The sequence below is a fragment of the Zeus faber genome, assembly GCF_960531495.2.
Source record: "Zeus faber genome assembly, chromosome: 16".
Taxonomy (NCBI): domain Eukaryota; kingdom Metazoa; phylum Chordata; class Actinopteri; order Zeiformes; family Zeidae; genus Zeus; species Zeus faber.
The window spans coordinates 28,942,771-28,968,960 of NC_137202.1; the positions used below are offsets into that span (position 1 = coordinate 28,942,771).

At 47.0% G+C, this 26,190-nt stretch overlaps 2 protein-coding genes across 3 annotated transcripts in view; one reads left to right on the forward strand and one right to left on the reverse strand.

Annotated features, from left to right (window-relative positions):
* Window positions 1-238: 238 nt before the first annotated feature.
* prph2b (peripherin 2b (retinal degeneration, slow)) lies at window positions 239-5,683 on the forward strand (the record flags this gene model as incomplete). The annotated part of the gene is made up of 3 exons (XM_080016803.1): window positions 239-819; window positions 2,574-2,820; window positions 5,486-5,683. 3 exons carry the CDS (start codon window positions 239-241, stop codon window positions 5,681-5,683), a joined length of 1,026 nt encoding a protein of 341 aa, XP_079872929.1.
* Window positions 5,684-15,197: 9,514 nt separating this feature from the next.
* The window catches only part of ubr2 (ubiquitin protein ligase E3 component n-recognin 2), a gene marked incomplete at its 5' end in the record, with an annotated part of 44,642 nt that continues 33,649 nt past the window's right edge, over window positions 15,198-26,190 (reverse strand). For both annotated transcript variants that reach the window (XM_080016798.1, XM_080016797.1), the window contains 20 exons: window positions 15,198-15,906; window positions 16,663-16,764; window positions 17,628-17,798; window positions 18,646-18,723; window positions 18,879-18,935; window positions 19,139-19,247; window positions 19,466-19,596; window positions 19,678-19,771; window positions 19,856-19,994; window positions 20,075-20,139; window positions 20,237-20,333; window positions 20,535-20,590; window positions 20,779-20,924; window positions 21,047-21,110; window positions 21,288-21,388; window positions 21,626-21,775; window positions 24,437-24,530; window positions 24,637-24,845; window positions 25,333-25,520; window positions 25,979-26,056. In XM_080016798.1, the coding sequence (XP_079872924.1) occupies window positions 15,765-15,906; window positions 16,663-16,764; window positions 17,628-17,798; window positions 18,646-18,723; window positions 18,879-18,935; window positions 19,139-19,247; window positions 19,466-19,596; window positions 19,678-19,771; window positions 19,856-19,994; window positions 20,075-20,139; window positions 20,237-20,333; window positions 20,535-20,590; window positions 20,779-20,924; window positions 21,047-21,110; window positions 21,288-21,388; window positions 21,626-21,775; window positions 24,437-24,530; window positions 24,637-24,845; window positions 25,333-25,520; window positions 25,979-26,056 (2,271 nt within the window). In that variant the 3' untranslated portion in view covers window positions 15,198-15,764. The remainder of the gene's footprint in view (window positions 15,907-16,662; window positions 16,765-17,627; window positions 17,799-18,645; window positions 18,724-18,878; window positions 18,936-19,138; window positions 19,248-19,465; window positions 19,597-19,677; window positions 19,772-19,855; window positions 19,995-20,074; window positions 20,140-20,236; window positions 20,334-20,534; window positions 20,591-20,778; window positions 20,925-21,046; window positions 21,111-21,287; window positions 21,389-21,625; window positions 21,776-24,436; window positions 24,531-24,636; window positions 24,846-25,332; window positions 25,521-25,978; window positions 26,057-26,190) is intronic.

Here is a 26,190-nt window from a genome sequence, read left to right on the forward strand (position 1 = left end):
GGACTTTCCTGACCTGCGGATGGTCAGCATGGGTGTGAGAAGAGGAGATCTTGGCAAGACGAATTCTGAAGCTCACGTTTGTAACGGATTTCAACCGACTCTCTGAAGCCTGGATCAACGTCTCTGAGGTTTGAAAGAGAGGACAAACGTCTTTGGAAGATATTTTGTTGTGGTCAAAGTGAGTCACCTCAAAGGTTAAAAAACAAACCAAAAAAATAATAAACAAAGATACACAATCATGGCGTTCATGCCCATTAAGTTTGACCTGCCCAAGAGGGTGAAACTTGCCCAGGCTCTGTGGCTCCTCTACTGGCTCTCCGTCATGGTGGGGATCCTGATCTTCAGCCTGGGCATCTTCTTCAAGATCGAGCTCCGGAAAAGAAGTGAGATAATGGATAACAACGAGAGCCATTTTGTGCCCAACCTGCTCATCCTGGTGGGACTGCTCGCCTGCGGGCTGAATGCCTTTGGCGGCAAAGTGTGCCACGACTCTCTGGATCCCACCAAGTTCCCCAAGTGGAAACCGATGCTGAAGCACTACCTGCTGATCTGCTGCGGGTTCAACGTCCTGCTGGTGGTCACGGCCATGCTCTGCTTCCTCATGCAGTTTGCGCTCTACCTCACCTTGGCCGAGGGACTGCGGAACGGGATCCGGTTCTACAAGGACACGGACACCCCCGGGCGCTGCTTCATGAAGAGGACCCTGGACATGACCCAGATAGAGTTTCGCTGCTGCGGGAACAATAACTACAGGGACTGGTTTGAGATCCAGTGGATCAGTAACCGCTACTTGGACATGAGCAACGATGAGGTCAAAGAGTGAGTACCGAGCTGACCGAAGCCGTTAGTGAAATGTGTTGTTATGATGCAAGAGTTTAAGAAATAAGAGCAGAACTCATAATGGATCGTTTTGGGTGTAACACTGAAACAACTGCTGAGTTACAGTGATGGAGGAGAGAGAAAAAGCCAATCAAAAGGTCTTTGCCTTTGAAGCACGGTGTCTTTCTACTCTTGGGGTCACATGTTAGTGCCATCTTGGTAAATCATCTCAAAGAGTTGTATGACTTTTCGGTGAAGATTGCCAATTAAAAACTCATAAAAGTTGATAAAATAGGAATTTGATGGTGATCCAGGGGGGCGATGAGGCGTGCTTTGAAAAGGGGTCAGTACAGGATAAATGAGCAAGGTATTAAGAAGGTGGAAGTTAGCAACGCAGGAGGTCAGAGCTGGTAAAGGCAGCTTCTCCATAAGTCCATAATCCATAAGGATCAGGATCCAGCTTACTGCCTTCTTGTCACGGCAAGGTTCAATTAAACATACACACACACGCACACGCACACGCACACACACACACACACACACTTTGCCGATGTGATAATTCAGCTCTGAGAAAAGGCCGCACCAAAGGAAACCTAAGTGCCAGGTCTATCTTTCCACTTCAACCACAGGCTTGCTCTGACCCAGTCTTCATTTACAGATCTGTTTTTGACAAAGCATGGTTAGCAAGCTATCCCGAAACCAAAAATATGCCACAAAATATCTTCCGAAATGTTTTTTGTCATGAGATATAATCATGAACAGATTCAAATGAATATCACCAGGATATATAAGAATATATTTCATGGATAGCTGGCAAAACGTATAAGCCTGCCTTATGAAATACCCCTCTGATTTCCATACTCAATATTGTAGATGTGGAGGCAGCCTGTAGACTGGAGGTGATGACAACAGAGGAGGTGCTCTCAGATGTATTAACATAGTGGTTGCTTGGTGTAAAAGGTCCTCTTCATGAAGTCATCAGAGAGCAGCTTCAGATCGCTGCTCCTCACAGCATGGTCTCCTTCTCAAGGAGGTGCAGCCCTGAGAGTTTTTAATGTACTTAGATGCTCCACTCTCTCTGACGAATGCATAAAGAGGATATTTCCCATAATCCCATTTTAAAATGATTTACCTGCCACAGACTCCACCCAACAACCTTTAGAACCAAGCTGCCCAAAGGAGGTGCCGCGGGGCAGCTCCTCCTGGGTAATATCTGACTGAACAGGTGTAGTATAATAGTGATTGGACCTCGTTATGTGTGGTACTTATCAATGTTAGGTTCTTGACATTCTCCAGAAAAATTGCGACATTAATGTTGGAATACATTCATAACGATGATTAATCTAAACCAACGGGGGATGCGTTTAGTTCTTGGCTGCACAAACACCACTGTAACAAGTAATGTCCTTGAGAAAAAAACAAAAACAAAAAAAACACCATTCTTTACAAACTGACTGCAGTACTTTCATATTTTTGGTAGAACCACACAAATAGTCCAAATTTGTGTGAATAAACCTTTAAAAAAAAAAAACTGCCTTAGAAATACAAAGTAAACAGAATGAATGTGTAACTACTTATGTGTAATTGCCTTGAACAGTCCTTAATTACCAATAGATACCTCACCTCTCCTTAAACAGAGTTACAGATGCATAATTGATTTTGAATTTCGTTTAAGTTACTATTAACTTCCTGAAGTGAGTATAAATACTCAGTAACTGAGTATAAATACTGAGTTATGTTCTTTGCGTCCTCAGCCGCTTGCTGAGTAATGTGGAGGGGAAGTACCTGATGGACAGCGTTCCGTTCAGCTGCTGTAACCCAGGCTCGCCCCGGCCCTGCATCCAGCACCACCTCACCAACAACTCCGCCCACTACGACTACGACCACCGCATCGAGGAGCTCAACATCTGGACGCGGGGCTGCCGGGAGTCCCTGGTCGCCTACTATGGAGGGATCATGAACAGCATCGGCGCCCTGGTGATTGTCACCGTCTTCCTGGAGGTACGAGAAGGTCACGCCAAGGTCAATGTTTTCACAGTCCAACGGTACCAGCGAGGTTCTGTAGGCATCAGACCGACCAGACCTAATTATTTATACTGAGCAGTACAGACTTTGACAAGTAGTTTGGAATCATTAGAACATAATTATCGACAACGTTTTTTCTCTATTAGAGATATTCAACATAAACCAATAATATTCTTTCTATTGTGTTTGTTATGCTTGATAATGTGTTTACGATTGAAAACTTAATATTGGGAATATTCACATGTGTCATAGCAATATCCATGACCAGGATCAGTGCATACTGAGTCTCATTGGCCCAAACTCAAAGGATAACTTGATAATTTGGTCAAATCTTGACCTTAAGTTGTTGCAACAACATAAAACAGCCAGATATACAGCAACACAGCAGTTTAAACGTCAAACAATCATTGCTCATAGCCATGATAAACAAAGCAGCATCTTTACAGATACAACAGAACCAACCCCAAACCTGCTGTTTTCTCATACTCCTGCTACAACTGGTGCCACAGCAGCAGGTGCACGCGAGGATGATCATACAAATCAGCGAATGTGACCTTAAACACGTCCAATGGACGTAGTAACTGATTAGCGACTGATTAGGTATTGAGTACGCAGCCAGCGGTGGAGGTGCGGTGCAGAGTAAGCAGGTCGACAAAGAGAAAAGAAGAATAAGAATAAGAATAAGACTCTCTCTGACGGGAACTTTATCAGGAACAGACATTCAGTGCTGCTTCCAGGGTTGTGGCAGGGTCCGCCTTTCCCAGCAGCAAAGCAGCCGTGGTTTGGAACGGAAATCTGGGACCTGTAGTGGAATCCACCGAACACACCACCATCTGACAGACTCACATTTGAATAAAGATGTAGTTGATGAATGGTGGTGGATTGATAAAAGTGCAAATGACTAGAACTCATTTGATTGAAACAAACTGAATACAAGCGTCCTCTAGTCCTCTTCGTACCCCAATCCCTCTCTTTCTCTATGTTTCTTTTGCCAAATCTTTGCCCTCCTTCATTGTCAGTCACCATGGAATGTACTTTCAGTGGCATTGTCTGTTTTGATTGACAGTGGCTTCAAGTTGATGTTTAATGTGAATGGCCTAATACAGTGATTCTCAACCTTTTCCAAATCAAGGGCCCTGAGTTTGATCCGCTTTGTGCCACATAGTCTCTGGGATCCAATCTGAGAAGATGCGGTGCTAACGTCTGGTAAATGGGTGAAGTTTTACCATTAATCATTTTGCTGGGAGCCCCCTGGAACCCCTGGAATAGTGGAGCTTCTGTGATTCAACAGAGATGTCAATTTCCTCCCCAAACCTGCTGGTCTGTTTGCGGTTTGAAGCAAATACAATCCAACTGTTACAACCTCCGAGAGGCCCCAGGCCTAGGTCCTGGCGCTGGTCCTGGTCCTGGTCCTGGCGCTGGTCCTGGTCCTGGTCCTGGCGCTGGTGCCGGTCCTGGTCCCGGTCCCGGTGCCAGTCCCGGTCCCGGTCCCGGGCTGATCCGGGACGGAGGGTTGTGTAAGCAGTGGAGTGAGTTGAGCGGAGGCAGGTTGATGCCGGATCACAAACTATTCTCAGCGTTAATCTGAGCGGCACAACAGCAGACTGCATTCTGGGAAAACACAGGAGGCGGCGGCCATGACGGGCAGGAGAGTGAAAACTAGGTTAGAATGTAGGTCAAAGCAAGTTTAACCTGAATAGAGATGACAGGAGCCAAATGGATCAGGAAACTTTCAAACATCTCTGAAAGGATTCACATGTTGTACGTAGCACCATGTACTGCAGTAATACTGTAAGTACTGTAAATACTGTAAAGCTTTATATTGGAGCCATTCTCATGGCTGCTCGTGGGTCTGGGGCTCAGGGTTTGGGTGAACGGGGAAGAACTGAGACTCACTGTTGGAACCAGTGGCACACGACTCGCAAACGAGTCGTTCGTAGTGAACGTATCTTTGAAATGATTCAGGAGTTGGGAGTCACTCTGGAAAGTCCTGAGTTCATTTGGTTTGCCACTTGGTAACTGCAGCCCAACACGAAGAAATTCGCAGAGTTTGAATTTTGAGTCGAGAACCAAGAGCGCTGCGAGTCGTTTAATTTTGTTTCAAAGTTTGTATCATTTGATTCGGTATAAGAGCGAGGGAGGATCCATGGTGAGTGATGATCGACAGTCAGGGTGAGGTGAGGTGGATGATTGCACATTGTGGATACCATATATATATTCGGCCTAACTCTCTGTCATTATTTATTTTGGCAGAGAAACAGTGTGATTCCAAGAAACAAATGTATTCTGTCAAAATTGTTTATTTTTAGAATGCAGAGTGTACATTGTCACCTCTTATATGAATTATAACAAAAGCCTTTTTTACAAATGAATTTAGTCGCCGGTAATTATTCCCGGTTCACTCCCTCACTGGGCCCCCGACTGAATAAAAGCTTAAGGAACTCGTTGGCCTCCTGGACGCGCATGGGACCCGCGGCCCTCCGCTCTTTTCGTTCCTGAATGGAGAGCCAGGCTGCGGCCGCCCAGCCGCAAACTCAATGAACAAACAACCCTCCTACCCAAGGTGGCTCCAGTCATATGAAAGATTCGTTCACACGCCTCGCATCACTAACTGCATCGTAATCTGTTTGTGTGCGTCCAGTCGCTGGACATGGCCGGGCTGAAGTACCTGACGACGGCCCTGGAGACGCTGACGGACCCCGACAACCCCGAGAGCGAGAGCGAGGGCTGGCTCCTGGAGAAAGGAGTCAAGGAGACCTTCTCCGACCTCCTGGCCAAGTTGAAGAGCCTGGGCAAGGGCAACCAGGTGGAGGAGGGTGAGGAGGGGCAGGCCACCTGAGACCCCACTAACCCCCCCCCCCCCCCCCCCAACACCACCACCAACCAAACCCCACCCAGAGGACTGAGATCTGCCCCCCCCCCAACCCACAGAGGAAGCCAGAGGAGGATCCTTCACAACGTAACACACACACACACATGCAAAATGGAGTCATTCATCTGTTCTTTTACATGTACTGAGAGCGCACACACACACACACATACACACACACACACACAGACAAGGTGAACAAGTAAATTAACTAGTTTGAAAGCTTGAATGTTAATGTTTATACTGTCCATAAAAATGTGTAAATATTATATAAACCATCTATTTTTTAAAAACTTCTGTGAAAGATGCGCTGTGGATAAACACCATTTTGGGGCGCAGCGCCTCAGTAGGTCAAGCCCCACCCAGTCCGCCATCTTGGTGATGTCATCAGCTTGTTATTTGGACACAGAACCAACTGGTCCCTGTCGGAAAGTTTTAGGTCAGTTTGCAGACACACACAGACAGTAGATCCTAGTGTGTGCGTGCGTGTGTGTGTGTGTGTGTGTGTGTGTGTGTGTGTGTGTGTGTGTGTGTGGCGTTCAGGGTGAGGTGGGGTGGGGGGGGGGTGGACCTTCTTATGGCAGCTTTCAGCTACGAGCCCCCTGGTCTGGGTCCAGGTCCATGCCCCACCACCCACCACCCACCACCTCGGGGGCTTTCTGGACCGTGGGGGGGCGATGGGGTTTGTTTTCCATGTTTTTGTATTTTACCTTCGGCCTGTCTCATTTCCAATGCAACTTCCTGTCTCCTGGGTGGGAATGTTCCTGATTAACTTCCTGGTTTTGTCAAAACGCTGCACGGGCGGCGCCAGGTGACCCCTCTGGTTGCCACGGTAACATTGATACGACCACACGACGAAGGTTTCAGGGCTGAAACGTAACCTTATGTAAGTGCCTGAACACAGACACTTCGGTCTCGGTTTCAGTTCAGCCGTTGCAGCAGGGGGCGCTATAGCATGCAACAACAGGAAAGCATCCCCGAGAGCATCCCAAATCTCTTATATTGCTTTATTTTTTTAAACCCTTGTATAAATTTTTTTTTTTTTTTTTTAATTTTACATCGCCTATATTTTTTTATTAAATTTTTCTACTCATCTATTTTTCCCCTCATACGAGAACATAATCTGGGAACATAGTGGAACATTTATTTTTGAAACCTAAGTCTCTGGTACAGTAAGTACGAGGTGACACATTCCTCAACAGCCGGCAGGTTTGTTTGGGATTGTTGTGGTTCTACAAAGCAGATCAGATTTGCCCTCTAGTGCCCCCTGGAGGAGTCGGTGGATCAGCTCCACAGGAACCTGGGAGCATTTAGTTTGTACAACTGCAGCGTGAAGCGTGTACTTGGGGAAGGTTTGTCTCGGCCCCGACGCTCCGACCTTTAGGAGCGGTCTGAAGTCGCAAACAAACACTACGTCAGCCATTAAAACAACCAGATACAAGGGATCATTCTAGGATATTCCGCGCTGCCCTCGGAGCGACCCGACACTTCCTTAAAATTTTGCCAAATCAAGGAACCTAACTAGGAGGCTTCCTACAGTAAGGAGACAGTGCTGAGTGGCCATATTTCCTAAGTTGCGACCTGGCCAGGAAGTGTCCTTGCTGATGAGACAGCCCGGAGGAGCCCAGCTGTAACCCTCACACAGTGTTATCCACTTGTATAGAGCTAAAGGCCCAGTCGTGAGAAGAGAACACAGATGTTTTATGTATTCAGTTGTAATGTTTTTATTCTTGTCATATGGAGAGTTGTAATCTTTTTGTTTCGAGCAGAGCATTTGTTGGTTTGGTGGCAGCGTCTAGTGCCGTGTACGACAGCTGTATAAAGAGATGTGTGTGAAAGCCTCGTGTCTGTCTCGTCATTTGGATTTTCTTTCCTTTGCTCCTCCTGAAAACCTCCTACGTCTCTTCTGCACATGATGACAGGTGACATTTCGCAGGCTGAAACGGCACGTTGTAACAGCAAGTTGTAACGGCAAGTTGTAACGGCACGTTGTAACGGCAAGTTGTAACGGCAAGTTGTAACGGCAAGTTGTAACGGCAAGTTGTAACGGCAAGTTGTAACGGCAAGTTGTAACGGCAAGTTGTAACGGCAAGTTGTAACGGCAAGTTGTAACGGCAAGTTGTAACAGCAAGTTGTAACGGCAAGTTGTAACGGCAAGTTGTAACGGCAAGTTGTAACGGCAAGTTGTAACGGCAAGTTGTAACGGCAAGTTGTAACGGCAAGTTGTAACGGCACGTTGTAACGGCAAGTTGTAACGGCACGTTGTAACCGTTGCCACGTGACTCGGCCGGCACCACGTGACGCAGCCTGTACCACGTGACGCAGCCTGTACCACGTGACGGGGGCGTTGCCACGTGATGGGGGCGTTGCCACGTGACGCGGCCGGTACCACGAGCCCCGGCTGGTACCACGTGACGCGGCCGGTACCACGTGACGCGGCCGGAACCACGTAACGCGGCCGGAACCACGTAATGCTGGCGTCACGTGGTAACGGCCGGGTCACGTGGTAAGGGTTACAACGTGCCGTTACAACGTGTCGTTACAACTTGCCGTTACAACGTTGCCACTACAACGTTGCCGCTACAACGTGCCGTTACAACGTGCCGCTACAACGTTGCCGCTACAATATGCCCTTACAACTTGCCGTTACAACATGCTGTTACAATGTGGCGTGGGCGTTATGACGTGGCGTTGCGACGTGGCGTTGCGACGTGGCGTTGCGAGGTGGCGCGGGCATTACGACGTGGCGTTACCACGTGGCGTTACCACGTGGCGTTACCACGTGGCGTTACCACGTGGCGTAACGGCACAAAAAACAACCTAGAAAACAAAGTAATAAAACATTGAAAGATGACTTCATTCTGGAGCGCTCTATGTAGTTGAATCTTTCATACAAACTATACCAGTTTCTCAATAGTTGGCTGCTGATCTGACACTGGGTCGCAGGCGCCTTTTGAGTGGACCTGACCAATACGATTTGCTGATTATTTTATTTGTATTTGCATTTTATTGTTGTCTGGATCAACAGTATTGAATTGGGTTATTGAGTTTTTAGACGACTGAACATAAATTATTTCCTAAATCACGTTTGGGTCATGACCAGTTGAGAACAACTACACAACATAACTCACTCACACTCGATGCAGGTCCATAAAGAACCTTACAGCAGTATCCAAAGTACAAGGCTATACACATATAGTTTTGTTTGAAGATCAGGTGACGTTTCAGTGTGTGTGGCAGGGTGGAGGTGCTGGACATCTGACATCTGCCCTGGAAAATCCTCTAGAATTCCTCAAGACCATTAGCAGCAGCTGAGGAGATCAGGAGTTAAGCGGCTTGGAGGTAGAGGCCAATCCCGCTTCTCTCAGGTGATGGCCAAGGACACCAGGCTCATGGGCTCTGGCCCCAACCACAGCCTCCAACCCACACCCCTCCCCCCACCTCGGATACTGAGAGGGGGACCAGCACAGACCTGGAGATCATGGACACCATGCAATGCCAGTGTTTAAATCAGCCCGTTTCGCGCCAGAGGGCAATTAGTTTGCAGCAACTTCAGGACAACCCAGGACAATGCAACACACACTACAGACAAACTACAGACGTATGCACCAGGTGAAGTGCTCTTTGCCTGAGTGAGCCGGTCTGACGTCACCCACATCAGGTGTTAAACTGTAAACTAATCTATGTTAACTGAGGTGAACCGAGTGGAGGCCATGATCCTCAACCATCCCTCATTCACATGGAGCGTGATCATCTTTAATATTAATTAAGAATAAACACACAACTGTACTCATATGGGAGAACATTGTCAAATGTATTTTCCATCAAATAAAATCAATTAATAAGATTGTTTCATTTTCCGGTGTGACCCTCAATGAAATTATATTTTCTCACAACATTTATGGGATAGAGTTCATAGACCCATCAGCCACAACATTAAAATCACCTGCTAATATTATGGAGCTCCCCTCGTGTCCCCAAAAGAGCTGTGAGGTGGAGGCATGGACTCCACCAGACTCTGAAGGTGTCCTGTGGTATCTGGCACCAAGACGTAAGCAGCACATCCTTTAAGACCTGGATATTGGAGGTGGGGCCCCCATGGATCGGGCTTGTTGTTCCAGCACATCCCACAGATGCTCCATCGGATCAATATCTGTGGGATTTGGAGGCCAAGTCAACACCTTGAACTCTTTGTCATGTTCCTCAAACCATTCCTGAACATTTTTTGCAGTGTGGCCGGGCGCATTATCCTGCTGTAATAGGACACTGCCATCAGGGAATACTGTTGCCATGAAGGGGTGTACTTTATCTGCAACAATGTGTAGGTAGGTTGTAGGTGTTAAAGGACCCAAGGTTTCCCAGCAGAACATTGTCCAGAGCATCACACTGCCTCCACCGGCTTCTCTTCTTCCCACGATGCATTCTGGTACCATCTCTTCCCCTGGTAAATGATGCACACGCCCCCGCCCATCAACATGATGTTGAAGAAAAGGTGATTCATCAGACCTCCAACTTCTTCCATTGCTCCAGGGTCCAGTTGTGACGCTCACGTGTCCATTGTAGGTGCTTTCAGGGGTGGACAGGGGTCAGCATGGACACTGTGAGCTCCCATACGCAGCAAGCTGCCATGCACTGTGTGTTCTACACCTTTCTATCATAGCAACATTCACTGTTTCAACACTTTGTGCTGAAGTAGTTCTACTGTGGGATCCAACCAGACGGACTAGACTTCACTCCCCACGTGCATCAATGAGCCTTGGGCCCCATGACCCTGTCATATATTTGCAGCAGAATAATATCTCTGCTTTATGGTTGAGAATGCATAGAAGCATCTGATGGGTCAAAAATGACCAGTATGCTTTATTTTTCAAACTCAATCATCCCAACCATCAAAAATCCCAGGAACTCGTTAATTATTTTGTGAAGCCATGAATATTTATGCAAATGTGCACAATTTCCTACTTCACAATCTAAATTGTTAATACCAAGGTTTGTGATTTTTAGGTTAAAAAGTATCTACTTAAATAATATGGGGAAAAAAATGCAAATTTGAATCCATATTCTAAACGTAAAGAAAAGGGAAGTTTAAACAATCAGCAGATTTAACCATATAATTCATCTGTTGATTATTTTTATGATTATTTGATTAATCCGTGTGATTCACTTTGACTATAAAATTAGGTCATGTGGAAGAGATAATGTGCAGCTAGCCGGTTAGTATCGGCAAAATAACCCCAGACAGGGTGATCACTGTTGGAGGGTTATTTTGTGATCACCCATGGCTGGCTTGACATTATCCTGCTTATTACAAGGCTATTTACTGAATAAAAGAACACTTCCTGAAATGGTATTTTGATTTTGATAATTAGTATGTCTAGATTTATAACTAGGATGTTTAGATTTATAACTAGTATGGCTAGCACGAATCGTTCAATTCGTCCAGTTTGTTTGGATCAGTTCTGAAAGATGAACTAGAGGAGGAAAAGTCGGTTTGGTGCTGAGTTCATTGTATTAATTATTCATCAAATTAGTTAATTTGGGGGGGATTAAAAGGTGTAAATAGGTCACATTCAATATGGATTATGTGAAATACCTTGGGCTGTCTTTTGTTATTACTAAGTCGGTAATCATTTTGGGTTTGGGAGTTGAAGATTCACCCCCTTGCTCAACGCCTCCTTTTGTGGAAGTGACGCCAGACTCCCGAGTGATTTAAAAGATTAGTTCGCTACAAAGGAGTTGACATGCTTTGCAGGCTTTGGTGCCCACAGCGACTGCAAACCTCTTTTTTTCGGCTCAAAGCCAAAAAATAGTGACAACAACAGTACGGGAGGCTTCAGGGCTGCAGTACAGGGGGGCTGCAGTACGGGGGGGCTGGAGTATGGGGGGCTGGAGTATGGGGGGCTGGAGTATGGGGGGCTGGAGTATGAGGGGCTGTAGTATGGGGGCTGTAGTATGAGGGCTGTAATATGGGGGCTGCAGTATGAGGGCTGCAGTATGAGGGCTGTAGTATGGGGGCTGTAGTATGAGGGCTGTAATATGGGAGCTGTAATATGAGGGCTGTAGTATGGGGGGCTGTAGTATGGGGGGCTGGAGTATGGGGGGCTACAGCCTGCATACCTGGACCAGCTGGATGACGGAAGCTTCCAGAGTTATTTCCAGCTAGATACAAGAGAATTGAGTCCCTGCTTCTCAAGGTGGCACCCGGATTGCCAGGATGTACACCAGCTGCCAGCGAGCCACGTCTCCTGCCGAACGGCTCTCAATCTGTCTATTGTATGTTTAAAAAAAATAAAAGCATTCAATTTAAATAATGTACTAGAAATCACCTTATTTGCATTTGATTAAATTGTCAGTAATTCTGTATGATAAATGAACACAGTTGAAACACATCATGAAGGAATTCCATAATCTGTGTATGAACGCATGTATAGGCTGTTGTTGCTTTTACAGACTATTCTAATCAAAAAGTGAACACATAAGAATAACAATAAGAGTTGTACTTCTCCTAAAAATAAATATTAAATATTCCAACAGATTCCAACAGCTACCATGTTGGGCACAGCGCTGTGAGGTGTGCAGGGTCATTTGGGCCTCGTTGGTGGAAGAAGTCACGTCTGTTCTGACCAAAGAAGACTGGAGGGCCATCGCTTCAAACAGCTTTCTATGTTTGCCTGAGCCAGGACAGAAAGGGTCTTTTTGACAACCACAACGCAAAAATGAAGAGGTCGCTGTTGAAAATAACCAAACCATTGTAGTTCTAGTTTTCCTGGACCTAATTAACTGGTTTTTAATACATGTTGTCGTTCAATGTTTATGTTTTTGTGTAAATGTCGTTTGTTTTTATGTTTATTTGTCCCACCCGGGGTGATTCTCCCTCTTGGAGTAGTGATCAGTTGATACGTGATAAGATGGTTCTCCAAAGAGGGGGGCTGGTGGTGGTTGTGTGCTCTGGTTATCCCACAGCTCGTCACAGGACAGTTATTGATGATGATTAAAGAATGAATAAAGAGTTTAATTGCAGGTTGACAAGTAAAACTTCACTTGCAGAGTAACTCTGTCCTCGATGCAATGGAACAAATACTCTGGGTTGTATGTCCAGCATGCTGACAACACAGGGTAAAAAAAATCATAATAAATAAAAAAATTACTGAAATAAATTTTTATGTAAATATTTATATATATTATAGATAAATTCAAAAATTATTTTTTTGTTTGAAAACAAACATGTGATTAATACATTTCCATTAATTACAGATACATCAAATGTGATCCATTCTGGATATTATTACATGGATCAGGCGTTTACTCTGCAGGCTTTTAGGAGAAATTCTGTCAGGGAAATGCAGTACATTGAAACTGAATCCAGCATGGTTGGGAATAAGACACTTAAAATAGTTGATGACAATGACAGCTATATAAATATAAATAATAGGCAATATGATTAATGACAGATATATAAATTAAAGACAATGAGATTAATGACAGCTATATAGATATAATAATATAGACTGAGATTAATGACATATATAGATATGAATTATAGACCATAGTGCTTAAAAGGTACTTGAAAGTCCTCGAACTTCATGGTGAAATACAAATGAGTCGACAAGTAAGTAATAAATGTCAATTACGACAATTATAAAATCATAAATGATTAAAAAATTGAGTTTATTTGTATTCTTCATGTTTTTTAATTCCCGCCATGTTGCGTGCATCCGGGTCCCTCGACGCCGCAACAACCTGGAGAACCACCGACCTCCGCAACGAGCCCACACAAGATGGCGCCACTCGCTAGTGCTAGCATTAGCCTATGGGAGCGCTAACTGACACCTGGCTGCCGCTGGTGACGGTCGAGGTTGTCCCACATCACCATGTAGTAATATAATATATAATAAAATAAAATAAAACACACTAAATGTTTACACGGTTTCTGAATTTGGGAGACGGAAAAGATTCTTCTCGTGGAAACTCCACGTTACCAGAACTTTGTAGGTGACTAAGAAACACACAACTTAGTGTTGTCCCTTCTGAGTTAAAGCAGCTTGGGAACACGTGTGTTTGAACACATTTCACCTGCAAACCACCTGAAAAGGCATTTGAAAGCGCACACCACTTCCTGAAGGCTCCTCCCCGCAGCAGCCAATCAGATTGCGTAAAAATAATCACCTGACAGCAAAGCCACGCCCCCTTGAACACCAGTATGGTGTGGATAAACAAACTGGGTTAGTAGTCGACGGAAAAAACCCCCCACAAAATAGGGAAAAAATATATATTTACCACGGTTTATTAAAAACACAAGGCTGATTTAGAAATGATAATATATATTATACACACACACACACACAAAAAAATCGTATGTTAGTATCACTAAGTCCAAATCCATTTCACAGAGCTCCCATGCAGAAGTAGTGACTGTCTTGATTGTGATGAATATTAATACATTTTCTACCATCTATAACTTGTTTTATATCCATGTTTAATACAACACAGTCAATTAATTCTATTATATAATTATAGGACCCAGAATCGCGCTTGTGGCGCCTCCCCTTGCGGCTGCCTGCGCGAGCACCTTGTGTCGATTACGCACATTTTGGTATTTTTTAGTATTTATAGAGCTTATTGTGCGTAATCACCGGGTGTCATGACATTTCACTGCATATATGTATGAACGTATGTATATGTATGTGACAAATAATCTCTTGAACTTGAACACAATTATTTTTTTTTTGACCCTGACAGAATTGGGTTGGGTTTGTCGCCCCCTACTGACCCACTGGCTAAAATGCGAGCATTTCTCCCGCTGGATCGTCGCTCAGTGCATTGCACTGCTGCCTCACAGCAAGAAGGTCCTGGGTTTGATTCCCGCCTGGGGCGCTGTTGGCACTGTGCTCTGGTGGGTTATCTCCCAAACAGGAGCCTTTCTGTGTGGAGTTTGCATGTTCTCCCCGTGCTCACATGGGGTTTCCTCCACCTCACGTCAGTAAGGACCCCCACCAAAAACATGCACCATCATCGTCTGACCAGGATGGACACTTATCACCTGGTCCCCGGGCGCGTCCACGTACGCTGCCCACTGCTCCTGGCTGTGGCCCCGGAGGAAGGACAAGCCAGGATGGTTCAATGCAGAGGAGCCATTTCACCGGCACCATCAAAGCATGTGCATGTGTGTGTGTGTGCAAGCATGTGTTGTAGTGTGGTGTGTTGCGTGACGAATAAAGACTGTTTCTTTCTTTCTTTCAGTGATAACTGAATGAGCCTCCGTGGCTCTCACCTGGCTACGCTGCTTCGCTTTAAGCCGCACGCTACTAGTTTGACTCCGGGGGTGTTGACCGGAGGCGGCGTGTCATGGCAGGTAATGGACCTCACCTTGTGTGGTTGTTCCTCAAACGACCACGGCTGGTGGTTCCCTCGGCGTGGACGGCGGGAGCTCCTCGCTGCTGGCGCGGTCAGGACACTGATGAGGCTGGAATCGCTTGTTTTTGATTTTTATTTCATTCTTATACAATATGGTACAATAATTCACATATTAACAAGTCAGATGCGATGAGCGGGGGGGGGCTGGTAGTGGGCGAGAGACGCCGACAGAGAGAGAGAGAGACTCAGGGAGGCCATCAGCCAATCACACGCTTACCCTTAAATCCAACTTCTAAACCACACACACGCCTCTCGCTCTCTCATTGGACTCACCTGGCGACACACACACACACACACACACACACACACACACACACACACACACACACACACACACACACACACACACACACACACACACACACACACACACACACACAGTCTTTGAGCTATGGCGGCTGAAGCTTTAAATAAGTGTTTTTAAAAATCAAAAAATAAAATAACATGCACTCGTATGGAGAGGAGGAGGAGTGGAGGCGAGAGGAAGAGTAAACATGGCAGGAGCTCAGACGTTACGTGTCGTCCTCCCTGAAAGCTGACGTGAGATCCGCCGCCGCCCCGGTGGGTGGGACCGAGGGGGGGGCGGAGTCAGATGACTTGGGGGCGGGGTTTCCGCGAGAGGGGGGCGTGGCTTGAGTTAGAGGTGCTGCCAGTCGATGCCCACCAGCGACTGGTTGGCCTCCTGGGCGTGGCCGATCTGCTCGGTGACGCTGTGCTGCTGCCAGAGCTTCTGGATCTGACGGTACCGCTGGGAGCAGAGCCGCAGGGGGTTCCCCCTCCTGCACGTGCGCGCACACACACACACACACACACACACACACACACACACACACACACACACACACACACACACACACACACACACACACACACACACACACACACACACACACACACACACACACACACACACACACACACACACACTATTGATCTCAGATTGGATCCAGATAAAATGTGGATGTGTCCTAATGAGGCTCAATGTGAAAGAGGTGTGTGTTAACGGTGTGTGTGTGTGTTAACTGTGTGTGTGTTTGTTAACTGTGTGTGTGTGTGTGTGTGTGTAAACTGTGTGTGTGTGTGTGTGTGTGTATTAACTGTGTGTGTGTGTGTGTGTGTGTGTTAACTGTGTGTGTGTGTGTGTTAACTGTGTGTGTGTGTTAACTGTGTGTGTTAACTGTGTGTGTGTTAACTGTGTGTGTTAACTGTGTGTGTGTGTGTTAACTGTGTGTGTGTGTGTTAACTGTGTGTGTGTGTGTTAACTGTGTGTGTGTGTTAACTGTGTGTGTGTGTTAACTGTGTGTGTGTGTTAACGGTGTGTGTGTTAACTGTGTGTGTGTGTGTTAACTGTGTGTGTGTGTGTTAACTGTGTGTGTGTGTGTTAACTGTGTGTGTGTGTGTTAACTGTGTGTGTGTGTGTGTTAACTGTGTGTGTGTGTGTGTGTTAACTGTGTGTGTGTGTTAACTGTGTGTGCGGGTGTGTGTGCGTGTTAACTGTGTGTGTGCGTGTGTGTGTGTGTGCCTGCGTGTGCGACCTGAGGCCCTGGTCCGTCTCCCCGTAGTCGTCCAGGTAGGGCGGGGGGTAGAAGCAGCCTTTAGTCTTCCCAGCGAGGAACAGAACTTGACTCTCTCTCACCCTGACACACACACACACACACACACACACACAGCAGATTTCAGAAACACTGATCAGAGCTGCTCCCCAGGAAGCCTTGAGATGGGTTATCAACAAAACACGTCATTTAGATGAGATGATTTATACATAATATATTATTATTATTATGATAATTCATCTTGTTCTTCTTTGGGCTGCTCCCGTTAGGGTTTGGCCACAGCAGATCATCTGCCTCCAACCCCTTCTGTTCTGTGCATCTTCCTTCCTGACACCAACCGCCTGCATGTCCTCATATTATTATTATTATTATTATTATTATTATTATTATTATTATTATTATTATGTATTGATTTTGTCAAAGTCAAAGATATAACCCTATCACAAGTCTTTGCAAAGCCATTGACAACATTGGGGATTCCCTCATGAGTTCCCTGTAGTGCTAGAGTAGAAGCAAAGTAGAGGCAGAGTAGAGGCAGAGTAGAGGCAGAGTAGAGGCAGAGTAGAGGGAGGCAGAGTAGAGGCAGAGTAGAGGCAGAGTAGAGGCAGAGTAGAGGCAGAGTAGAGGGAGGCAGAGTAGAGGCAGAGTAGAGGCAGAGTAGAAGCAGAGTAGAGGCAGAGTAGAGGGAGGCAGAGTAGAGGCAGAGTAGAGGCAGAGTAGAGGCAGAGTAGAGGCAGAGTAGAAGCAGAGTAGAGGCAGGTAAAGGTAGAGTAGAGGCAGAGTAGAGGCAGAGTAGAGGCAGAGTAGAGGGAGGTAAAGGTAGAGTAGAGGCAGAGTAGAGGGAGGTAGAGTAGAAGTATTGTGATACTGAGGCAGCATAAGGGCAGAGTAACGTAGAGGTAGAGTAGTAACAGAAGTGAGTCGAGGTGTAGTCCCGGTGGAGTTACCTGAGGAAGAGCCCCAGCCCCGCCCCGCAGCTGAAGGTGTGGGCGGTGCAGGCCCCCACGTCGTCGCCCTCTACCTCCGTCTGGCAGCAGTAGCTCTGGGAGCAGAGCAGCGCTCCACACACCAAGCACAGCGTGGGGGCGCGGGACTTATCGCCCCCTGACCTGGGACACCTGGACCAGGGGAGATGGATGGTGGCGTTACAGCAGTCATAATAATTATAATCATAAAGTCATAGAAATATATATGCGGTCGTGTGTGGTCGTGTTTCCTGTTAAGGCGGTCGTGTTTTCTGTAAATCTGGTTGTGTTTCCTGTTAAGGCGGTCGTGTTTTCTGTAAATCTGGTTGTGTTTCCTGTTAAGGCGGTCGTGTTTTCTGTAAATCTGGTTGTGTTTCCTGTTAAGGCGGTCGTGTTTTCTGTAAATCTGGTTGTGTTTCCTGTTAAGGCGGTCGTGTTTTCTGTAAATCTGGTTGTGTTTCCTGTTAAGGCGGTCGTGTTTTCTGAAAATTTGGTTGTGTTTCCTGTTAAGGCGGTCGTGTTTTCTGAAAATGTGGTTGTGTTTCCTGTTAAGGCGGTCGTGTTTTCTGTAAATTTGGTTGTGTTTCCTGTTAAGGCGGTTGTGTTTTCTGTAAATTTGGTTGTGTTTTTCTGTTCATGTGGTTGTTTTTCGTAATTTGATTATGTTTTGTCTATTTGCATTTGAGTTTTTTAAAGCTGCAGTGCGTTGAGCTCTCAGGGCCACAGTAGTAAATTGAAATATATGACTGTTCTCTGGTGAGACACATCAGTTCAAGGGATAAAAGGCAGATAAGTGTGGCTCAGCGCCATCTACCGGTTCATTTCAATACAAAGCATTCAGGGAGGATATAGATGCAGACAGTTTAGTACTTTTAGTGGCTCACTACGCCACAAATAAAATGAAATAAAAGTCGTGCACTGACTGGGCAGGACTGTGATGCCACGCCCATTTTCAAAGTGTGTGTAGTTTATGTACAGTGTGTGTACAGTGTGTTCCTACGTGAAGCTGGAGGCGTGGTTGATCAGAGCGCTGTAGTCGTCTGGAAGCTGGATCAATCTGTTGGACTCTCTGGGGAATCTGAGGAACAGCAGACAGGAAGTTAGCATCTCCAGTTCCTGTGCAGGAACACCCACAGGGGTCTCAACACACTTAACAACAAAAATCACACAAAATAGTCATAAAGGTATAATAAATTCTGAGGTAAAAGTGCATTTACGTGGTGAAAGCCTCACCTGATCACCGCCTCGTCTCCCTGAAGAGCCTTCTTCACCCCAGGGTGACAGCACCACCTGCAGGCCGCCACACAAACAGCAGTCAGTCTGCAGCCTCTCACTATGGCTACTCAGTTCTTTGAGGTAAACGTACAAACACCCTGAAATAAAATGGCTCGGGCGAAAGTGGAAAAACCACACAGAAGAAAACAGCAAAGTGGATATCACTAATGGAGGAAATAAATACATGTCAGTGTGTGTGTGTGTGTGTGTGTACGTACCCCTGTAGGAACGGCTCCAGCAGTGTGTGATGACTGTAGTAGAGCTGCAGCAGGTTGGAGGGCAGACTGAGGTAGCTACACAGCGCATCCCACTGGCAATGACCTGCAACTACAACAGACAGAAGACGGGACGAGGGGTGTCCTGCTGGCTCAACCAGATCATACCATACTGGCAAAATGCCTTCAGCGACCCGGGTTCAAATCCAGCCTCTGGTCATTTGCTGCGTGTCTCTCCCTCTCTCTACCCCCCCCGCCCCCCCATTACTGTTCTCAAAACTAAAAAGCCCAAAAAAATGCCCTGGGTGACGGGTGTGTGTTGATTTGTACCAGTCAGCTCTGGGGGCGCGGCCACGGCGTTGAGGTGGTGGAAGAAGATGGCGGCAGACCGGAGGAAAGGCAGAATGCCGGCCTGAACGCAACGCCAGAGGTGCCAACCTGAGGAGACCTCTGGTAGCAAGCTGGAGAGCGCACACACACACACGTCAAAAAGAGATGATAAAAATGAATGAAGTGATAAAAAAAACCAAACAAACACACACCCGTCCAGGCGTGTTCTCAGGGTATTGTACAGACGAAGGGTCATCTCCTCTTCCTCCAACTCTGATCCACTGTTCTCCTGCTCCATGGAGGACTCTAACACACACACACACACACACGTTTAGTAAAGAAAGGTGTATTTGATAATACTGCAGCTGTGCGTGTGTATTGTGCGTGCACCTGGCGCGGAGCTGATCAGTATCTGGACGGTGTGAGTGACTGTGATGAGCTGCAGCAGGTGGAGGTGGGCGGAGCCGATGCAGCTCGGCTCCGATTGGTCCAAATTTGGCACCGAGCTGTAAGAGAACACCATGGAAACCTGGAGGTTGAAAATGCCTATTAGTTAACATTTTAAATGAAAACGGACAGAGAGGTTGGGAGAGCGAGGCAGAGACGTACCAGCAGGTGGAACATGTCCATGTCCAGGACACAAGGAGTGTTGAGCTTCATGTCTGGAACCACAGCTACACACACAGAAATACAAAAACATATAAATATCTATAGCACATATTTATGGTGATAAAATATCTGTACAGTGTGTGTGTGTGTGTGAGTGTGTACCTGCTAGCAGTCTGGTGAAGTGTTTGTGGACTGTTTCCAGACCAGCGACCGTCCAGCAGGAAGAACCAAACCGAGCCAGAGACCTCAGACACTCGTCCTGAAATACACACATAAAACTTAATTAATTCCAAATGAAATTCCTGCGCCAATAGCCGTTCAATAACACACACGGTTGGAAAACAGTGCAGAAAAAAAATCTGATAATAAATAAGTAAAAGAAAAAAGAGAAAAACCACAAGACAGAAGCAGAAACACAGCAGTGGCAGCAGCAGAGTGGTGTGTGCTGCAGTGTATGTACCTGTCTGCAGGGCAAACTTCCAAACAGTGGCTTCTCCTCGTCCGTCAGCAGTCGCTCTGCAGAGACACAGCAAGCACCATCAAGCTCTGACCTCTAGGAGGACTTCCTGTCTGGGGGATGTCCTGACAGGAAGTGCATCGTATTTGGCGCAATTTGATCAACTCCTACAAGTACTATTTTGCATTTTTTTTTTTTTTTTTAATCATTAGTTAATTTGATTTGTGTGTGTGTGTGTTCCAGGCACCTATAGACTGGATGGTGTAGGCGCAGCTGGCCCAGGACATGACGGCCACACGGGGGTCCTGGTCGTTGGGGTTCACCTTCAGGCCGATCTTGTACGTGGCCGTCCCGAAGGTGGTGAGCATCTCCTGGACGCTGCTGGAGAACGTGCTGAGGGAGCACCGAGGAGAGTCCACGTCTTTCATCCTTATTTATTTAACATATTTCCTTGTGTCCAGTGTTTACATATTTTCTTCCACATTCATGTGAATAACTTGCTGATTCAGACTTACCTGCCAGGACAGTTCAGAGAGGAACCTTCGCCGCAGGCCTCCACGCCTTCCTCTGCTGTTCTGCCTACACACACACACACACGCACGCACGCACACGCACGCACGCACACGCACACACACGCACACACACGCACACACACACACACACTTAGCCCGGATCCTGCTGTACAGAGTGGAAGAGAGGAAGGAGGACAGAGGGACATACAGACAAACAGACAGACAGACAGACAGCAGAACTCACCCTCCGTCTGCTGGTCGACCTCCGTCTGTGCTGCTGTCAGTTGACTGACGGAATTGATCCAAACCTCCAGACTGGACTGAACAGGACACGGCTGCTCCACACTGCACACAAAGAAATAATTGATGACAAAGACATTTCAAATCAATCTTGCGTCTCTCAGTATTCTTTTGCTGAGGAAGTTGACGTGAAATAAACAGGACATTGTGCAGCCAGGCGGTCAATATCACAAAGTCATTACTTTGCAATAATGACCGGCTGGCTGCAAATTATTCCCAACATAATGGACGGTTAGCATGGGTCATATTACTATGTAGTAATGTGTGTGTGAGTGTGTGTACCAGTGTGTGTGTGGCAGCAGTGGGATCACAGTGTTGCTCAGACACTCGCACAACGGACACAGGAACTCTCCGTTCTCCACGTCGTAGCTGGTGTGAACTCTGAGACGCTGCTGCCGCCGCTGCTCCTTCACCTGCACCGCCTCAAAGTACCTGCACACGGTTTAGTTCACAATGTCATTTTATTGATTCTATTTATATATTTCATCTGCCGCACTGAACAGATGTTTAGCGTGTATTTATTTCAATGCGAGTCCCACATCTTGTATTCATTGCTTTAAGTTAAATATGGGTTCCCCGCGCTCACATCACGCCACCGCGTGGGGGTATAAAACCGCAGCTCACCTTCCTCTCTTCCTCTTTTCTTACTTCGCATAAGGTTCCTAACTCACACGAGTTGGTGTGAGTCACCGGCTCGAGTACAGATTGGTGAGATAGTGTAGTGCTTTTTCACTATTTTTCCTTGTCTTTCCGTTTGGGAACAAACAAACATGGCTTCCAGGAAGGTGATCACCCACACTGTGGTCGCTGCAGGGAGAAGGGAAATCGCGCTGGTGCGAGGTGGACACCGACGAAGGGGCTATGACGGAGGATGAGCCCTTTTGCCCGCCTAGCGTTAGCGCATGACCTGGCCGCATTGGCCTTGTCACTCCTAGCGCTCTCCCGGCCCCCATATCACTGGCGGTTTCTTCCCGGCACAAATTGCGGAGGAACCGCAGGAGGGAATATCCTTCGGGGCCCCGAAGGAATCATCGGACTCTGAGAAGTCAGAGGACGGGGACAGCTTTCCGAGCCTCCGGGTGAGCACCGGCCAGCTGTCCTGGGCTCCCTGTGGGCCCTCAGGACTGGGGCCAAGGACTACGTCATACAATTAGCTCGTCCCCCTGCCCACCATCAAGGGAAAACGTTGAGTTTATAGTCCTGGACAATCAGACTGAGGTTCTCGTGAGTGAGATAAAACTTTCTGCTCGAAAAAAGAGCGGTGCAGAGCGTCCCGAGAGAGGGGCACACAGACATCACAGCTGGTACTTTGTGGTGCCCAAAAGACGGAAACTTTTGCCCAATACTAGACACGCAAATGTTAAACATGCATCTAATGAAAATAGGCTTCGCTATCAACATGGAGAAAAGTGTGTTAACCCCCAGCCAGTGCACCCCTTTTTTAGGCATGGAACTGGACTCGATTAGTTTCCATGATGGCCCGTCTCTCTTCAGCCAGAATTCAGGATATCAATTTCACACGCCTCACAGTTCGGACCAGAACGGTAAGTGACATCACTTTTGTGCCAGAAGCTGCCGGGCATGATGGCATAAGCAGCCCCGGTGCTGCCCCTTGGCATATTGCAGGGCCAGGGCTTTCCAGAGGTGGTACACATCCAGGCGCATTCACCCAGTAAAGACAGACAGACACTGCAAAATAACTTGTTGAGGGGCAAGACTGCGTTATCAGTGTAGAGAAGCGCATGGCTACTCTGTGCGGCGTCTGCGCTGGGAGTGTATCATACCGCTCCACCATAACCACAGACGCATCCCACCACGGCGCACATAGTGTTATTAACTCATCAAACACTTCCTCCCAGCCCTCACGGGCCAACATGTTTTGGTGAGGTCAGAACACGTCAGTGATAGCATACATCAATCACCAGGATGAGGTCCAATCCCTTCCCCTGTACCACATAGTGAACCGCTTTCTGCTATATGCAGACTGGCAGACTCAACCACAGAGTGGACCTATTGTCCGGAGTAACACCTGGGCAGCAGACTTGCACCATCACCCCCAGGTGGTGGCGGAGATCCGGAGGTAGTCTGGCCAGGCAGAGGTGGATCCGTTTGCTTTGTGAGAGATGACACAGTGCCCATTATGGTTCTCCCTGGGAGGAGGCCAGCCCCCATTGGGCCTCGATGCACTGGCCTACCCGTGGCTGGAGGCGCCGCTCTACACTTTCCCCCCGTGGCGATCTTCCTGCCGTTGGTCAACAGAGTGCAGGAGGATGACCTGTCGCTGCGGCTGGTGGCTCCCTATTGGCCCAGCTACCCGTGGTTTGCCAATCTGTGCGGCACATGTCCCTCATGGGAGCGTCCCCTCCAACGGGACCTGCTCACTCAGGAACATGGAATGATATGGCACCCATGCCCAGACCTGTGGTGCCTGCGGGCCTGGTACCTGCTAGGGAGAAGCTCCTAGCATCAGGCCTGTCAGATGTGGTCGTCACCACTATACAGAGCGCCAGCCTGCTCTCTACATGCCCCGAGTACACTCTGAGGCATTTTTTTAGCCCAGTGGCATAAGCAACGGGGCACACTCCTTCAGACTGCCCTATAGTACCAATATTGGAGTTTCTATAGAGACTATTTGCGGAGGGAAAAGCCACCTCTACACTTAAGGTCTATATGGCAGCAATCTCAGTGTGTCATGCAGGCTTGGATGCTTCACGCAAGGCAGTCACCCACTGGCGTACCATTTTTTGGTGGGCGTGTGGCGCCCGCGCCCAGCGTGGATGTCTTTGATCCCTACCTGAGATTTAATGGTAGTCGTACGGGCCCTGTCAGGACCTCCATTTGAGCCCTGCGCACCGAGCTGCAGGCAACACTATAATTTCCCTACGGGGATTAGTAAAGTATCTGTGGATCTATGTATATTGTTGGCTTACATTCTTAATTTTCCACAATGTGGTTTTCAAAAAGTAAACTTCTCTTAATTGATCTTTATTGTTTCGAACTGGGAGCTGCCTTCTGTTTCCCCAGCGACCAATATGTACAAATACATGAACAAACGTGTGGATACATGGTTACATGGGAGCTGCAGTAGCGTACCTTTGCCAGCAGGTGGCGTGCATGATGTGCCCGCAGCTGGCAGTGTGAGTGCCGAAGGCCAAGTCAGGATGCATGAACAGGGGGTCGTGGTGCTCTGGAGGGAGAGAGGAACACTTATTATTTGCCCCATTTATACAGTTCTGTTAGGAATCCATATTAAAGTATTGTATCAAAGCAATAATACTCAGAGTACTGTGTACCTGGGTCGGGCAGTGGGCGGCTGCGGTTCTTGGACAGCACCGTGGACCTCTGGACGAAGGCGGCCAGAACCATGGCTCTGCCGTCCGTCCTCACTTCCTGCTCCTCCTGACACAGGATGCAGGTCACCGTCTGGCGGCTGCGCTCCGGCAGCGGCACCGTGCGCGGACCCACACACACCAGCACCTCAGGGCCCACCGTGCATGGAGTGCTAAGGAGAGACCAGGTGCATGATGGGAAAACACACTCCGACCACCCTGTGTATGTGTAGCAACATAGGGTGTCAACAGATACCAGAGGGCTACATTTTAATATTTTTAAGACAAATTATGAGGAAATGTAGGAATGCTTATTCAATATAAGTATTGAAGAAGAGAGCAGGGCAGCCTGGAGGTTAAACCAACTTTTCTAATTCAATGTGTTTTATTTGTATGAAAGTCATAGAACAATTTCACCAAATCTTAAAATGTACCCAAAATAATGACGCAAAAATATAATTTATAATATAAATAAAAAAAGTGTATAAATGGAGAAATAAAAACATATATTGCCTTACTGAAAGTACAATACATATTAAAATGATCGAACAAATAAAGAATAAAATGATTGGAGGGAAAAGTACCAAAACATGAATAAACTAATACTGAGAGAGGCTTTCCTGAGGCAGTTGAAACCTGTGCAGGTGCATGTGTGTGTACCTGGAGGCGTGACCACCAGGGGGCGCTGCGCTGGCGTCCAGCTCCTGCAGACTCTGCTGGAACAGCTCCTTGTTCTGGTTGATGAAGTGGATCTGCATCTCAGACATCTGGGCCATGACCTTCTCCCTCCGCAGCCGAGCCATCTCCGCCTTCCTCTTCCTCTCCGCCTTGTCCCTCTCTCCCACCGCCTGGCGTGCACGCGCACACACACACACACACACACACACACACACACACACACACACACACACACACACACACACACACACACACACACACACACACACACACACACACACACACACACACACACACACACACACACACTTCAGCCTACATTTTTATTTTTTTATTCTTCTTTTAGTTTTAATTGAATTCCTTCAGTGTCTCATGTAAAGAACTTTAAATGACCCTGTGTATGAAATGTGCTGAACAAATAAACTGCCTTGCCTTTGCATGATGTATCATGATGTATTTTAGTGTGTGTACTAGTGTACATTACAAAGAACTAGTGAATCTCCACGTGTTAATGTGTTTTACACTGTATTAGCTATTAATATGTATTAGTGTGTACTTGTGTATTTCAGTGTGAGTATTAGAGTAATAATGTATAATATGTATTAAAGTGTGACTTAGTGAGTGTAACCTCTTGTGATGTTCCCCAGGTGGAGACGGCTGAAGTCGATGCGCTTCGTTCTCTCTGCGTTTTAATGTTCAACACCATCTGGAAACACATCAGGAATAAATATAGATAGACACACACACACACACACACACACACACACACACACACACACACACACACACACACACACACACACACACACACACACACACACACACACACACACACACACA